Source organism: Colias eurytheme, chromosome 15 (assembly GCF_061535395.1).
Source record: "Colias eurytheme isolate Ceu_HAF_F1 chromosome 15, ilColEury1 Martin Lab GWU primary, whole genome shotgun sequence".
Lineage (NCBI taxonomy): Eukaryota > Metazoa > Arthropoda > Insecta > Lepidoptera > Pieridae > Colias > Colias eurytheme.
In genome coordinates, this window is record NC_142994.1 from 8,663,596 (window position 1) to 8,680,642 (window position 17,047).

Here is a 17,047-nt window from a genome sequence, read left to right on the forward strand (position 1 = left end):
GTATTTATAACGGTCTGAACTGGAAGACAAGTATTACATTTTCAGTTGTTTTGATTTAGTTGTTATCTTCTGTAATAATTATTAACGAATTGTAAGATAACGATTTTGTATTAAATTCCATTTGGAAGTAAATACTAGCGGTCCGCCCCGGCTTCGCCCGTGGTACCTACATGTTTAAACTATCCTATCTCTCAAGTTGGATCGAACTACACATGGTGTGCGAATTTTATTATAATCGGTTAAGTGGTTTAGGAGTCCATTGAGGACAAACATTGTGACACGAGATTTATATATATTAAGACTAACATAACGTTACATCTACCAAAATTCTTTTCATATTTATATCAATAACATTTTATTAAAATTTCCAGGTATGATAGAAATAGTATCCGAAGCGGAGACACTCAGAGCAATTCAAACGGAGTGGGGTCTGACAGGCTCGTTCAAAGACAAGCCGATAGCAGAATGGCTTGCGAAACATAACCCTTCCGAATTGGAGTACCAACGCGCTAGGGATAATTTTACTGGTATGTATTTTTTTATGAATATAACGTATTAGCTTTCCGCCCCCGGCTTCGCCCGCGCAGTCAAAGAAAAACCCGCATAGTTCCCGTGGGATTTCCGGGATAAAACCTATCCTATGTCCCGGGGTAAAAAGTAGCCTATGTCCTTTCTCGGGTATCAAAATATCTCCATAACAAATTTCATGAAAATTGGTTCAGTAGTTTAGGCGTGATTGAGTAACAGACAGAGAGACAGATTTACTTTCGCATTTATAATATTAGTATGGATGAGTCATTCATAGATTGTGATGATGAGGTAAAGATTATAGAGCAAATAAAAAGTATTTTGTGCTGTGAGATCTTTTCGATACTTACAAAAATCCGCAAAATCGTTTCCAGATAGGTTATTCATTATGCAATAATTATGTTTATGACTTTGTTATTAAACGATTGAATGGAATGATAGTAATGTAACTACTTCTTATGTCAAAGGTTCAAAAATGGGATGTAAAAGTGTTAATTCAAGTATATTTTAATTTCTAGCATCATGTGCTGGCTACAGTGTTGCTACATATCTGCTGGGTATTTGCGATCGACACAACGACAATATTATGTTAAAGACATCTGGCCATCTCTTTCACATCGACTTCGGGAAGTTTCTTGGTGACGCTCAGATGTTTGGTAACTTTAAACGGTAAGAATTATTTGATATTTTATTTTTCTGAGAACATAACTGTCAATCCGTTTTACGTTGACGTAGAGCGTACAAAATAATCTAAATAAAAAGTTATTTTATCGGATGTATATATGTAGTTACATCCGATAAAATAACTTTTTTGGTAAAATAAAAATTTGTAATAAACCTAGTAAATATGCAAGTTAATAATTCTAAATTTTGGCTCTTAGTAACATTTCCTACCCTTTCATAAAATTAGCCATCATAATCGACTAGTTAAGGCGCTTTTATGGTCCATAAATCTCAGTTTTTTTTTTATGTTTTAATAATCTTAATATAATATATAAATCTCGTGTCACAATGTTTGTCCTCAATGGACTCCTAAACCACTTAACCGATTATAATAAAATTCGCACACCATGTACAGTTCCATCCAACTTGAGAGATAGGATAGTTTAAACATGTAGGTACCACGGGCGAAGCCGGGGCGGACCGCTAGTAATAAAAAAATGTGTGCGTGTACTAGTGTATACACGTAAGAAGTGAAACTTCTTTATGACCTTATTTTTCAAAAAATAATTTAGGTAATATATGCAACTTTACAGAAATACGTCAATCACGCGTGGTAGGGATAAAACAAGATGGCGCGTAACGAAAAATGTTACACTAAATTTTTTTCCAACTTCTTCAAAAAAAGAAGTTTCACTTCAAAAGAAGTTTCACTTCAATAATATGTTCGTACAGCGACCGTGCCCCATTCGTGCTGACCCACGATATGGCGTACGTGATCAACGGGGGCGACCGGCCCACGCAGCGCTTCCAGCACTTCGTGGAGCTGTGCTGCATGGCCTTCAACGTGGTGCGGGCGCATCACGACCATATACTGGATTTGTTTGCGCTGGTGAGAACTACTGGTCTATACTGCACTAGGTTTCCACCCGCGGTTCCGCTCGCTTGGACTACAAAATTTGGAACTTTGAAGTTTTTTGAAAATGTGGCCGTATATTTTTCGTATACGTTTTAAAATGCATGTCTCGTTTACTACTTCTTTAGCTTAAAAAATTTATTCAGAAACCTCTATTTTATTTAAAAGATCTATTTAATGTATAAGGATCCTTATATGTATATGTACATATTTACGATGTTTTTTATTCCACTTTTTGTAGTTTTGCGAAAGTTTTTGTTTAACGGGCTTCCTACTTCTGAAGTTGTATATTGAATGTTGAAGTTTGTTTCCGAAATAATATTATATAATTTATTGCTTTATTTAGATGGCGATGTCAGGAGTGTCGGGTGTAACAAGTGCGGCAGTGAACTACGTGCGCAGTGCACTACTTCCCGCCGCGACCAACGCAGAAGCAGCCGCGGCGTTCGCGAGGCTCATACACTCGTCGCTTAAGAGCAAGTGAGTGTACTGTGATGAAATGGTCTCGAAAACATCGAGCATCGCCAAATGAAACTCGTAAGAACGTTAATAGGAATGTTCGAGATAGTGCTCTAGTGTATAACCATCCTTACGCCTTGGTCGCAGCAAACAGCGGGTGGTAAGTGGTGAGTAGAAAAAACAATTGTGCACTGCAAAGCAAGTACAATTTATAAAGTACTAGTGGTCCGCCTCGGCTTCGCCCGTGGTACATATTTCGCAATAAAAAGTAGCCTATGTCCTTTCTCGGGTATCAAAATATCTCCATACCAAATTTCATGCAAATTGGTTCAGTAGTTTAGGCGTGATTGAGTAACAGACAGACAGACAGAGTTACTTTCGCATGTATAATATTAGTATGGATACCACGGCTACCGGTGACGTGAATTACGGTGCGAAGCGCACACGTCATGAAGACGACGGGCTGTGTGCGTGCGATTATCTCGTATACACAGTTTTGTTTGTAACTCGCTTTTAGTGTAAAAAAAATAATGGACTCGAAAACATTTAATAATGAATTAATATTTTGAATTGCAATGAATATCTATCCTTATTCCTTGTTAAATGTATTTGTTGTTTAGATTTACACCAATCAACTTCTTCCTACACAACCTGGCGCAGTTACGAGCGAGTGGAGATCAAAACAGCAGTTCTTCTGAGTTACTGTCTTTCATGCCGAGAACTTATACGTAAGTGTTTGCTTCATACGTTACAGAATCGTCCATAAAGCGTTTTAATAATGAAAATTTTATTACAATTACCCAAGTATGTAATAGATGTTTATTGAAAAAATTGTCAGGACATAATATGTCTTTGAAATATTGTACATTCGTGTAATTAAAATTTTTCGTATTCACCACTTATTTTTATTTTTGTTAATTTAATTGTATACATTGCATGTTGCAATATTGTGTCCTATAGATTGCCTCATTTATTAAACGCAGTAACTTCCAAAAATTTCCGTTTTTTATCTATTACAAGGCAACACTATAATATTCCTCCATTGCAGCATGTCGCAAGAAGGCCGCATAATTCGCGTGGAGTGCCTCAGCTACGAAAAGCGCTACGACCCGGAGAAGCACTACGTGTACGCGCTACGCGTGCACCGGCTCGGGCAGGCTACACCCGCGATCGTGTACCGCTCGTACAAGCACTTCACGGAGTTGTATCAGAAGATTTGCTTACACTTTCCACTAGCTAAAGTGCACAGGTTAGTAAGCGTTCTATCACGTAGCAAATGAATTGCGTAGCACGCGTGCATCGGCTACGAGAAGCACTACAACCCGGGGAAGCGCTACGTGTGCTACGTGTACGCGCTACGTGTGCACCGTCCACGCTAGTTAAATATTGGTCAGCTCGCAAAAAACGGTACTCATGGAAATTGAAAAGCGTTTTGCGAAAATTTCGAGCGTCAGATAAAACAAATATTATATTAAATATTATTCAATATTCAAAACACAATTCTAAGAGAAAGTAAGAAATTCTTAGCTTTTTGTAAATCTCACATTTTATTAATTACATAATTAAAATTATTTAAATACTTGCATATTTTTAGTTGCTTACGGTATAAATTTTCTAGTTACTTATTAAAAAATCTATCAAAAAAATCAATATAAAGAACTTTTTATTTAACTTTTGAATATTTACAGCTTAATCTTTAGTATACAGTTTCAAATCTCTGGATTGTTTTCTTATTTCAGAATTATCATTTTCCTTAGCAACTTAATACATATTGCTGGTTTAAAACTTCATTAATTTAATTGCATTAATTATCCTTCTAAATACGAAATAAACATTTTACACGTTCAAGCTTCGCTATTATTCTCTGCAGATGAACCAATTTGTAAATTGCCAACTTGGTACTGTAGATCTTTTTTCCTCCTCGGGGCTACAGGAGCCGATGCAGCGGGTTTTCTCATTTCTTCTCTATGTTGTGATATTAAATTCCAACTACTGTTGAAATCTACTGGTTTCCCAAAAGTTATATCCCCAGACGTTCCATTTCCATTCCCCTCATCTATTATAATTTCTGGATATTCTCCGTACGGTGGCGGTCCAGTACTTCTGCTTATGGAACTTTCTAGTGTATTCGTTCGAATTTGTCTTTGAATATTCGTTGCATTCGATCGTGGTATGTCATTGTGTGTTCGATTGTTATTGTTTAATTGATTGCTATTGGAGGCTACATTGTCGTTTGTCGATCTGTTTTGCGGTGGTAGTGGAGCGTGCCTTTTCTTCCTAGAAATTGTTCTTTCATCAGATGAATTCCTTGATTCCCTGCTTTGTTCTCTGCTCTGTCCCACTTTATTCTCTTTCTTGATCCTTTCCTGCTCAAGTTTTTCTTGTTTCTGTCTTTCTTTTGCTGCTATTTTTTCCTGTTTCTTTTGCTCCGCTAGCCGTTGTTTCTCCAGCTTTTTTTGTTCTTTAGCAAGGCGTTTGGAAGCTCTCGAGTTTTGTGAAATGTCATAAGAGCTCCGACTTGCTTTTTGTACGATAGTCGTGGATTGAACCAAATCACTTGTGCTTTTCGATTTCTCAGTTTGCTTTGCCTGTGTATGCGGTAGTTGTACCATGGAGGGGTCTATTTTCTTAGGTACTCTCTGTATCTGGACATGCCCTGAAAAATAAAGCATCTGTAGTGCAAATATTTTACTAAAGATGAAAAAGTGCTACAAACATATAACATTCAACTTTTCAAGTGTCATAAATGCTACTATTTACACACTTTATAGATAAATGACACTTTATAAATAAATGTGTCATTCACGGTTAAATATTTTACATGATTATAAAACATTTATATAGCAGTTGATACTGAAATGATTCAAACTTGATTTTGATATATTTGTGTGATTTGCGGTGATATCATTTGTATGCCATAAATATAAAATAACGCTACGTTTCCGAGCAAGTTAATCACAATTGATAAATGCTACAAAAATAACATTATTACTTTGAAATCTATTAGTCTCTGATAATGTACTTTAATAATCTTGAGATTAGTGGACGAATTTCGGGAATTTGGGTACTAAATGGCGTACTGGGGTTACAATATCAGTCTTTTTATTGGCATAAAGGAATGAATGTTAAACTCACCTCCATATTCCTCTCTATTTACTTTATAAGCGCCACCGATTGAAATAGGTGATGTTGCATGATTCTCACGGCGCTGCTTGCCCGTTAAGAAATCGAAAGACGCGCGAAAACCACGGAACTTAAACATTATCTCCACAGAAGCACTGTAAATAGTATTATAATTAATCGATAACGAGTCTTACATTCATAAGTGCGTAATCTCTTGTCAAAGATAATTTTGTAGATTATACACCTATGATAAAATAATGTTTAGACTAATTTGAAAAACAAATATTTCGCATACCTCAATTTTTATTTATAGTTCCACATATATTTACAATTCACTAGCACTGCACTTTTGGTCTTATTCACAACAACGCGTCCTACAATGAATCGAATCAATACTTCTTTATTAAGATTAGATATGGTGATAATGAGTGACAGCTATGATGCATAATAAACGTCTTATCATACACATTATTCAGGATAGTTGTATTTCAAAGTATGCCTAGGCGATGTGTACTTGTTTGTAAACGACTCAATATTATGGTAATAAGTAGTTATGAAAACCGTTTCGAATTTCGTAAAGCATTGCTGTTTTGTACATTCTTGTAATAAACTGTATAAATTATATTGCCTTCACTACGTTTTACTTCTATTTTTGGTTGTTTTCGTTGCGCCATTGTTTTAAATTGCCTATTCAAAGGTTAGCGAGAATTTATTAATTCGAAGATTCATATCTAACAGTTTGTTTCTCGCTGCTGCGTAAATATTAATTAATCATTGTTATAATTACTGTTTTAAAGGTCATTGATCATATTTGTATTTTTGAGCCAAATGTTTTGTATTAATATTGTTGTATATTATTAAACTTGGCCTTACTTCATTTAATAATGTATACAAGTATACATTATTGTTGGTTGGTTTGTAGATAATTATATATTCATTGGTCACTTAAAACCAATGAATATATCTATTCATTGGTTTTAAGTGACCAAAGAATAGATAAATTTAATGTTTAACAACGGCCACTTTTTATCGATAGCTAAGCTAATGAAAAAAATGAAATACTAACTCCAATTAATTGTCACTAAGAATGCTATCCTTCTAATACAACAATTATATACCCACAACCACATGCCTCTTTACTTGCTCTGCAAAAAAGGAGAAAATATAATTTATTTTTATTTGTGTCCGTAGTTTACCATCGGGCCTGCACGTGGGCCGCTCCAACGTGCGGCAAGTGGCGGAGCGGCGGTTCGGCGACGTGCAGGCGTTCCTGTCGTCGCTGTTCGGGCTCGCGGACGAGATCGCGCACTCGGACCTCGTGTACACGTTCTTCCACCCGCTGCTGCGCGACCAGCAGGACGTCGAGCCGCAGCGGCTGAGGCCCGGTTAGTATGGGTATACTTAGTGACGACGTAATAAGTCTGACGTAAAAACTCTGAGTTGGGTGGTAGAAATCGCTGCCTAGGCCGCCTTTTGCTGTTTTGTGATGTCTTTATCAATAAAGAATTTTCATTCATTTCATTTAAGTCACATATTTATGGTAACATTATGGAAATACGTTGTGCAGTTGCTAACAACACTGTGTGTTAGTTGATAATGCACGTTGAAAATTTATCCCCCGAAAAGCGACGAATAAAGTTCGCAATTTTGTTGATCAACAAATGTTTATCATGGATATGAAACTTTAAGTCGTCATCAATTTTATTTTGAAGTGAAAACTTCTTTAGCGGCGTTGGGTATAAAATCTTAAACTCGGCTCAGGACACGTGGCCTGATCGAAAAAGCGTAAGACGGACTTTTTTTTTCAGCCCTTATATTCCATGCGTAAAACGGATACCATTCCAAAATATCAAACATGCTGAACGTTAATAATCAAGTTTTCACTTCTGCCGGCACTCCCGGAGTGCAACCCGTCTTTTTATTTCTGGCTGTATTTTTCCACTTAACTTATTAATATTATTTAATAGTTAAATTCTACTTAATGTTCGCAAAAGCCTAACTTTCCTACATGTTTTTAATATCATATTATCTTCCAGGTGAAACATCAGAACCAGAAAGCAGCGGTTCCGGTTCGCTCAAGCTATCAGTACAACACGCGGGCGGTGTGCTATCCGTGCTTATTTTGCACGCGCAATCCCTTGCTGCTACACCGCAGGGCCTACCGCCTAACCCTTATGTTAAGGTATTTTAATCTATACTAATATTATAAAGAGGAAAGGTTTGTATGTTTGTATGTATGTATGTATGGTTTTCACGCATAAACTACTGGACCGATTTTGATGAAATTTGGCACAGATCATCTTTAGACCCTGAGGAAGAACATAGGCCACCTTTTATTGCGAAATGTGTACCACGGGCGAAGCCGGGGCGGACCGCTAGTAATTTATATAGATGTGTACGTTAATACAAGCCCGCACACACAAATATTTGCTTTCAACCACCAAATCGTGCACATACACAGCCGCGTGTATTCAACGCTCGCATAACTCATGCTCATACCCACTTACCCGGACATAGGCGTACCCACGCACAATCACGCATGTATACAACGTGTATTGATAGCGAATGCACACACAGAAAATTCAGACACACATCACAGTGTAAAAGACTGTGTAAAATATGTAACTATACTACTGTACGCAATAATCATCGCTCTTCACACTTCACACCATCTTTTACACTAACTACACAACAATATCAAGTGTAAATTTTTAAGTGTAAATCAAACCTATCCATATAATATCTCTTTCCAGGTGTACCTCGTGCCGGATCCGACCAAAGAAACGAAACGCAAGACGCGCGTGCTCAAACGGAACTCACATCCTTCCTTCATGGAGATGCTCGAATACCGTTTACCGCTCGAAGTCGTCAAGACCAGGAGTCTCCAAGCCACGGTATGGCACTACGACTCGTTACAAGAGAACCAGTTCCTCGGCGGAGTGGTTATACCCTTGGGCTCTTTGCCGCTGAAGCAGGAGACCGTAGCTTGGTACCCCCTGGAGTATATACCCCGGTAGCTAGTGTTGGCCCGCTCTGCCATATGGAGCACTGACTTTTGTATGCGATAGTGTTGGTATATCGATAGTTTTGTGACTGAAGCAGGAAATTTGGCAGTATAGGAGGATATACCGCTTTGTGTCGAGTAGTGTTGGTTTATGTGATGGTGTGGTTCTCGTATTGGGGAAATTACCCTTGTGTAATACTACTTTGTAACATGTACCAACGTGGCGTGGTTCTCGTATTGAGTGTCGCAAGGGTACTTTCGAGTGTGGGTCATATCAAAATATTATTGCAACTTTTTTGAAAAATATTCATGTTTGTTATTAACTAAACATACTATGTAAAGCTAATGAATCAAACACTTGTGATGGGCTTCAATAGTTTTTGTAAAATGTTTTACACAAATATTTCTATATATAAAAAATCACATCTATAAGTAACCAATATTATTTAACATATTATTGGTGAATTATCTATATTATAATTTATAATGTATGTTTTTCTGTCCTTCCATAATGTAGATACTATGTCACTGCAGTATTTATCATTAACACAGATTTAAACCCACAATCAGTAATTTATTAATATATTTTGTGTGTCAATTTCTTTACCATTCATAGATAATTTAAATGTAAAAAAAATATGTAATACAATGTATCAAATGTATTGGTAAGTGCCAACGTAATATATCTAATAAAAATATCATGCGTATAGTATAATTAATTTTAGTATGATAACTCCAAAAAACTTGTTCATAAATCACCTTTATTTATTAAAAATAGCTTCTCTGATATTTTAATGCTTTTATGTACTGGTGCTAAAATAAATAAAATCTTATGAGTCGTTTTTTATACAGAAAATTAAAATGATTGAATACTGCCACATATCATTTTGGCCAAATGTTTTTGTTGTTCGCGATTATAACATTCCAATGAATTTATCATTTAACTTACGATTATTGGTGCTTTATGGATTTTGTACACTAATGTCTAATACTGCATTCAAATTTATATAAAAAAAAAAATTCATAATAAAAGTATCTAGAATCATGTTTGAGTTTTGAATCCATGAAAATTGTCTTTAAATATTAAAGTTGGATAAAAATAGACCTATATTATAATATCAGTTATTAATTTACTGTTCAAAAATATTCCTGTCTCATTCCAATGTATGAAAAAAGAGTGAGATAGAATATTGTAATGAGTTTTATTATTATTTTTATACTAAACTTGAACACGAGTTATTACGTACATTATATAATTTTTAGATAGATTTTGTCGTAAATCAATTTTGAATCATGTATATTGATAATTACATAAGCTTTTAGTATCCGAATTTATTAGTTTTTTGATAAACGAATGAGTAAATTCGGCAATTTAATACGGCCTCCTGTTAAGAGTAAAGGGAAAAGTACATTGCTGTTTATATATGAATATCAATGCAATTTTTTATAAGCTTTCTTTTGTAAACAAGCAATGTACTTCGGATTGATAAGTCGAAACGTTTTGAGATCTGAATGATATATACAGTTGGGTGTGTCTAGTAGCTAATCTATGTTAAATACATATATCTTAAATATTTTTAGAGGATTTATTTATTGTGAAACCTAGTGAGTAAACAATCGCATAATATCGATATTATTCATATGTAACGTATCTAAATTTGGATGTAATATATGTTTAAAAAGTATTTAATGTGCTTGCTGCTATTATAATAATGCAATAGGAATGATGAACATTCTATTTACATACAGTATAAGATATTAGCAATTACTAATCATTATAAAACGTAAAAACAATATGAAATATTTATTATTAATAAACCTACAATATATTAATGAATGTTCTTCATTTCTAGCTATATAATGCTTCCAGTATTTGCTCAAATTGTGTGAACAATGCGAGCTCGGACTGATAACGAACTGTACATAACGGTTTAGATTTTGTACGAGCAGTCGGAACGTCGCTTAGCAGACATAATAACAGATATGTTGCATTTTTTATGTTTAATAAAGTATTGCGATGTGTATATTGTGTTTTATTTCGTAAAAGCTAGCCAATAAATTTAACAAATCGTTTCCTTCGTGTTTATAATGCTGTACGTAGAGTAATAGATATAAGAGAACCTTTTGGTTTTAGACTCAGTATTATAGTCCTTTTCACCTATGATGATTCCTGTGACACTTCATCCGTGTTCCGAATTACGAATTTTATGTTTAAAAAGTCAAAATAATTTTAGTGCATAATATTTTTATTTTATGGCGGCATTATTACCAAAAATATAAAAATGAAACATCTTAAGCTTATAAATCAAAAACAGTATTGTTTAGTTTAATATAATGAAAAATAAAATAAAATAACACAAAAATATACCTATGCAATTCGTGTACATGAAATGGATCGTTGAAAAATCATAGAGTTGGAAAATCATATAATCGGCGCCCATCTTGTGATCGTTTGTCAATCGAGTCAATCGTCTGTACGAGTGCGTCAGCCTTGTATACAAGTTGCATTTTTATATTGATACTTTACGTGGTATTCTGTTATTGTTACTAATTGTTATTGTTGACTTTTTGTTGCTGTTGTTTGCTAGGTTTCCTTAGTTAATTGTTGGCGAAATGCCGAAAAAATTAATTTTGGTACTTTATTCAAATCGATTTCATTTCCATATAGAATATTATCGATTATCGGAAACAATTGATACGATTTCAGTAACCGACATCTCTACACGTGTCAAAAATCGATGTGTCACAGAAATCATCTTAGGTGGAAAGGACTATAGTGGGTACTTTACTTATCTAAAGAATAGGGTAAAAATAAAACGACCATTTCATATCAAATAACAATATCTTTATCTGGCGCAGTCTTCAATAAGTAGTTATTCACTTTAAACTTCCTCGGTTTCAATCCTTTAGCCCCTAAATAATAGGGCGGGGCTTCTGTAGTAGGCAGATAGTATATACCGGGTCTACTAAAGTTAGTATTAGGGCCTAGAACATTGCTTGTCGTGTATTTATTATAACAGTTTCCATGTCGAGCGTCGTGTAAGGTATCACATTGCACTGCGACGAATTTATCCGGGTTTTGGTGTGATATGATCCAATAGAGAGCAGCACGCACATGACTGCAGAATAGGAAGCACGGCATGATGAACGTACCCGTCATATATGGCTGGTATTCACCTGGAAGGATTGTTTTATAATTAACTCGTTAATGTACGTAAACTGGACATCTATGGAGGTCTTTGTTCTGTTCCGGTGCATTTAGATCCAACGAGTGAATGCTCATTCTAACCCACCATAGTAACAGGCGTAGAGCATTCTTTCGTTGTTCTTAGAGCGTTAGAAAAGATTCTATGCAATATTCTAATACTGAACAACACTGAATATGAGTTTTCGTTTACACCATGGACGAATATAATTTAAATGTAGGTAAACAATAAATTAGATTATTATTTTATTATTATATGCTTATATTCATAAATTAAATAAGAAATATAATAAAGAACCGGTTATTGTGCAATTTCATTTAAAAATTAATTGTGCTCATTGCACGTGGTGTGATAAATATCTTGATGTAACTGATTTCGATTATTAGATATTATAATAACTTGATATTTTTAAAGTTCTTAAATAGTATTTTACCGATTTTGAACTTTTTTTAATGAAAATCTGTATTCTTCCTGAGTTATATTTTTTTATTGTTAAGGTTCAGTCGGACAGAGTGTTCCTAGTACTAAGTAAAATAATAAAATTATTTAAAAAAAAATAACTGTTCACCTCCATTAGCATAAAAATCAACATGTGCATCAGCATCAGCGATCCCAAAGCCATCTATATTGGTGTGTAGCGCGTCCACGTGGTGTGCGGCGTCAGAGTTGAACCGCTCCTTGCGCGGCAGATTGCGGAAACAGGGACCGGCTGGGTCCAATCCTGTATTGTAATTGCACGCCTCATAAGCGAAGCGTTGAGGTGGGTACTACTGTCGCTTCGCGCAAAACATCTGATTTTTCAAACTTAAAATGTCTTTATGTATCATACATTGCACTTGTAAGATAATACATACACACACATATTAAGAAAAAACACTATTTTTAACGTTCATGATATTTTTGATGTCATTTTTGTTATTTAAACTAGTTAAAAAACAGTTTAAAAAAGTTCTGTCTTGGACGTCCGTGTGTCTGTATGTGCGGATCCTTTTTCTTGTTAACACGATAGCGACCGAAATACTTTACTAATCGAGTCTTTTTTTTTCTCTTACGCTTGAGTATGCTCAGGAATAGAACCCTTTCATTTTTCAGGGTCTGATTCGATGTGGTTTAATTGTTATTAAATAAACAAAAAAAAACTCGGATGTTTTTTTTTTTTTTGAAGTGAATTTTTATATTTTTATTGAAATTGATTCCAGAAGATTACTGGGAACTTTAAAAATTCATTTTGTTACTTTTATTAGTAGGTACGATCCTTATAAGTATTTTAGTGTATTCAACCAACTTAAAAAAGTGTGACTATTTTACAACAATTTGAATATGAATTGTATTATTGTATACAATATCGAAGCTTTTTAAGAAATGTATAAAATACTTTTTTAAGAATTATTATCATACATAATATTATGTTACCGGCAATATATTAAAACCGGCATTGTATGCAATTCTTAGTCAATGTATGTTATTCCGAGAAACAGTCGGAATGAAATAAATTAAATTCGTCACATTACCTACTTAGTTATATCTTTAAATCTGAACTTTTCCTAAGTAGCAAACACATTTGCAAATGTGGGTGGTTTTTGGGGTAGCTATTAACCAATATGAGGTCAAAACTAAAATCCAAGATGGCGCCGACGAAAATTTGAAATCTTTTCGTCATGGGTGTCATTTTCATGGTTTTTGGGGTAGCTATTAACGAATATGAGGTCAAAACTATAATCCAAGATGGCGCTGATGAAAATTTGACTTTTTTTCGTGATGGGTGTCATTTTCATGGTTTTTGGGGTAGCTATTAACGAATATGAGGTCAAAACTAAAATCCAAGATGGCGCCGACAAAAAATTTACATCTTTTCGTCATGGGTGTCATTTTCATGGTTTTTGGGGTAGCTATTAAACAATATGAGGTCAAAATTAAAATTCAAGATGGCGCCGACGAAAATTTTACACATTTTCGTCATGGGTGTCATTTTCATGGTTATTGGGGTAGCTATTAACCAATATGAGGTCAAAACTAAAATCCAAGATGGCGCCGACGAAAATTTTACATATTTTCGTCATGGGTGTCATTTTCATGGTTATTTTGTTCTCTTACGCTTGAGTATGCTCAGGAATAGAACCCTTTCATTTTTCAGGGTCTGATTCGATGTGGTTTAATTGTTATTAAATAAACAAAAATAATAATTAATAAATAATTATTAAAAAAAAATTATGAGGCGTGCACTTTTGGATTTTCCAAACTATTTTTATATTATATTGCATTTTATCAAAGCCTTGTTTTATTTAAAATATCATGTCATATTTATAATTTTATATCATAAACGAAGAAAACTCTACGGCGTGACCGATTGTCATGAAATTTTATATGTGTAGAGAATTCGATAAGTCTGAGAAAAGGTTGATAACTATTTTAATCGGCAGAATAAGAGTAGCTCCCGTGTAAGATTATAACGTTAATAAAATTCAATTACATTACCTTATGTAATTGAATTTTATTAACGTTATTTAATTATCTATTAAGTAAACGTAAATGGCTATGGGGTCCAAAATCATTTTCTTTTCGTATTTCCAAAATGTTCTTATGAATTTGTTTTAAATACCTAGCTGTAAATATCGTATTAACCTGTTATCCTTGAAGGTTTTAAATTCGTCAACTCATGGTACTTAGTCGCTGCGTAATAAGCAATATGAGCTCCCAAACTACCACCGAGCATCTCCAGATTTTGTGGTTGCAATCCGAGCTTAGTCAGTTCTGCTAAAAACTCCCCGAGAATGTGACCCAGCGGCTTGGTAAGACGAGCTGCGCTGTCACAGAAAGTACTTATTACGTATATTTTAATAGTATATGGCTTATTTTACAAGTTACTTTACATATTTTATGGATCTAATCTACCTATAGACTGAGGCGGACTCTACACCATTGCCGTTTTACAACTGTGATTTTACGGACTATGTTATCGATCGATTCAAGTTTGATATAAGTAAACCATTTATTGGTGAATTGCTTTTATTGAATGAAGCCATTGATGAAAAGTCAAAAGAAGAAAGCTCTAGGTATCATACTTTTACGAATAGAAAAAGTTAAAAAATTCCAAAGGATCAAAGAAGTTATAAAGTGTAAGTAGGTAACAATTACTTTCCACTTAAGTATGATATTTAATCAATTGTTACCTTGTACATAAGTATCCTTAAAGGTTTAATTGCCCTTTCATTCGTTATGTCAATTAACTAAATATGTTATACGGTCTACAAAAGGGCTTGAATGATACAATATCCAAGGAGTTAAATACCTATATATAGATAGGTAACATTAAGAACATTAACATTTCTAAAACAATACTTACATAGGGTAAGTTCGTACCAGGATGGGAAAGATTTCTACGACTATGACATTTTTGCCTCTCTCAAGATAGGGCTGAACCATCGTTTGAACAATCGGTGAGAATGATGCATCTAAATAACCACTAATGAAAACCTGAAAACAGAATATAAACTAATTATACTTTAAATAATGAATTATAGTTTGGACATTATCGGAAGTTTAAGTATCAACAGAAATGTGCTACGCGATGCGAAGAATATTGAAAGTTAGTGTTAGCACTTCAATATTTTTCCGTTAATTTAATTTATTAATGAATATTTCATGAGTTAGAAAGACGATAAACTAAACCTGAATACAGGGTAAATGACCAGTCTATTTAATAAATATTTAATTTAGCAATCTTAAGTCTTTACACTGGTGAATTTAAATAATGTCTTTAAAATTTAAAACACAATTTAAAATATTGAGGGCGTATTTCTTAAAATGGCATATTATATACTTTTTATTTTACCAGTGTTTCTTTATTCAAATCTATGTGTTCCTTGACACAATCAGCATCGGCGACGTTGAGTTTGCAAGTCGCTTCGTCGTGACCGAACCAGCCGTCAGAGGGCCACATCACCAACACTGTTAGAGATTCCTTCGTCTTCTCTGACATTGTTGTATTGCGATCCATACCTGGACCTGGTAGAGAACTTATTTCTTTAATCTAATCATTTTCTGAATACAATCATTTATAATGCTAACTAAGAATGGAATGGAATTCAAAGAAAGGATTTCCTTATTCCTTTCCTTATTCTCCTAATTTATTTAAATTGAAATAGAAGTAGATAACTTATACCTGCAGCCTCTACACTCTACGGCTTTATTTCGCATTTCATTAAAATTAGTTAAGTTTAACAAAATATCATTGTTGCTGTTATTACGTTGTCTATTCCTCTAATTAGACTTCATTTAAATTAAAACTAAGTTTAAACTCACAATTGGACATGAAACCATCCGGAGGGCCCGTATCAGTCATCGCATTAATGTAACCTAGGCACAAAAACAAGAGCACAATCATATTATATTATTTTATGCTGAAACTAAAAATACGACAGCCAAACGAGCTAAGAAGTGGCCTACTGATGAAGTTTCTTAAATACAGAAGGTCGACTGATAATTTGTAAAGGCCAGCATGTATTGCATATATAAGACCGTAGCAATGGAATTCTGCACGCGACATAATTTTGCTTCATTATTTTTATTCATAGGCGCCCTAAAAAGGGAGGACCTTGACAGTTTTCGACAACAATGTATCAGGAAACATTTCAATAAAAACAATGAATCCATATTGTACATGAAAATAAAGATTATAGATCTTGCATCTTTTGCATAGGTATCAATAATCATGTCAAATATGGATCCACTATCCATAGAAAAATACGGTTGCATTTAGAGCTCTTAAGATATTGAATGTATCCGCACCAAAGGAAGATTACTGAGAATATGTCCTGTGAGGAGATGCTCTTTGGTTGGAAATTGCTTGGATGAATATTAGTACTAAGTACATAACTAAATAATCCATACTTCTCTAAAGACCTCGTGCGGACTAAAATTAAAAAAATGTTAGCAGTTGTTGCGTAGCACGAGTTCGTTACTTCGATTTTATTGTTAATATAAGATTATATTCATAAAATGATAAATAGGTGAACATTTTAATTATATTTACCTAAATTTAAGTGCAACAATAGCCTAAATGTATTTAACTGATTTGCCCTGCATGCAATATTCTTTCCGGGAAGGATATTGATATAGGATCAACCAAACACCTCTGTGCCTTTTTATATT

The 17,047-nt window shown here is 34.2% G+C and overlaps 3 protein-coding genes across 3 annotated transcripts in view; 1 reads left to right on the plus strand and 2 right to left on the minus strand.

The window, feature by feature from the left end:
• Pi3K68D (phosphatidylinositol-4-phosphate 3-kinase catalytic subunit Pi3K68D) overlaps positions 1–10,714 on the plus strand; it is a 32,451-nt gene extending 21,737 nt beyond the window's left edge. Inside the window, exons 24-32 of the mRNA XM_090110453.1 lie at positions 372–527; positions 1,047–1,197; positions 1,924–2,080; positions 2,451–2,584; positions 3,184–3,291; positions 3,612–3,812; positions 6,878–7,071; positions 7,723–7,868; positions 8,440–10,714. Coding sequence (XP_089966579.1) covers positions 372–527; positions 1,047–1,197; positions 1,924–2,080; positions 2,451–2,584; positions 3,184–3,291; positions 3,612–3,812; positions 6,878–7,071; positions 7,723–7,868; positions 8,440–8,703 — 1,511 coding nt within the window. The 3' untranslated portion in view covers positions 8,704–10,714. The remainder of the gene's footprint in view (positions 1–371; positions 528–1,046; positions 1,198–1,923; positions 2,081–2,450; positions 2,585–3,183; positions 3,292–3,611; positions 3,813–6,877; positions 7,072–7,722; positions 7,869–8,439) is intronic.
• Positions 4,276–6,290, minus strand: LOC149902490 (uncharacterized). Its single transcript, XM_090110339.1, has 3 exons — positions 5,982–6,290; positions 5,699–5,841; positions 4,276–5,219 (listed from the first exon to the last, which is right to left on the minus strand). Exons 2-3 carry the CDS (start codon positions 5,823–5,825, stop codon positions 4,408–4,410), a joined length of 939 nt encoding a protein of 312 aa, XP_089966465.1. The 5' UTR covers positions 5,826–5,841; positions 5,982–6,290; the 3' UTR covers positions 4,276–4,407.
• An 806-nt stretch (positions 10,715–11,520) lies between the features above and the next one.
• Positions 11,521–16,490, minus strand: LOC149902491 (lipase member H-like). The gene is made up of 6 exons (XM_090110451.1): positions 16,199–16,490; positions 15,729–15,901; positions 15,240–15,370; positions 14,519–14,700; positions 12,465–12,617; positions 11,521–11,867 (listed from the first exon to the last, which is right to left on the minus strand). The coding sequence occupies exons 1-6, from the start codon at positions 16,278–16,280 to the stop codon at positions 11,521–11,523; spliced, it is 1,068 nt and encodes a 355-aa protein (XP_089966577.1). The 5' UTR covers positions 16,281–16,490.
• Positions 16,491–17,047: the final 557 nt, after the last annotated feature.

Bases quoted from the DNA above. Each gene is read 5' to 3' on its own strand.
- LOC149902490 (XM_090110339.1), bottom strand. From the start codon at position 5,825: ATGTTTAAGTTCCGTGGTTTTCGCGCGTCTTTCGATTTCTTAACGGGC. The intron at 5,220-5,698 runs GTGAGTTTAACA...TTTATTTTTCAG, and splicing joins AAATAGAGAGGAATATGGAG to GGCATGTCCAGATACAGAGA.
- LOC149902491 (XM_090110451.1), bottom strand. From the start codon at position 16,280: ATGATTGTGCTCTTGTTTTTGTGCCTAGGTTACATTAATGCGATGACT. The intron at 15,902-16,198 runs GTGAGTTTAAAC...GTTCTCTACCAG, and splicing joins GGATGGTTTCATGTCCAATT to GTCCAGGTATGGATCGCAAT. The intron at 12,618-14,518 runs GTTAATACGATA...ATTACAATACAG, and splicing joins AAAACCTTCAAGGATAACAG to GATTGGACCCAGCCGGTCCC.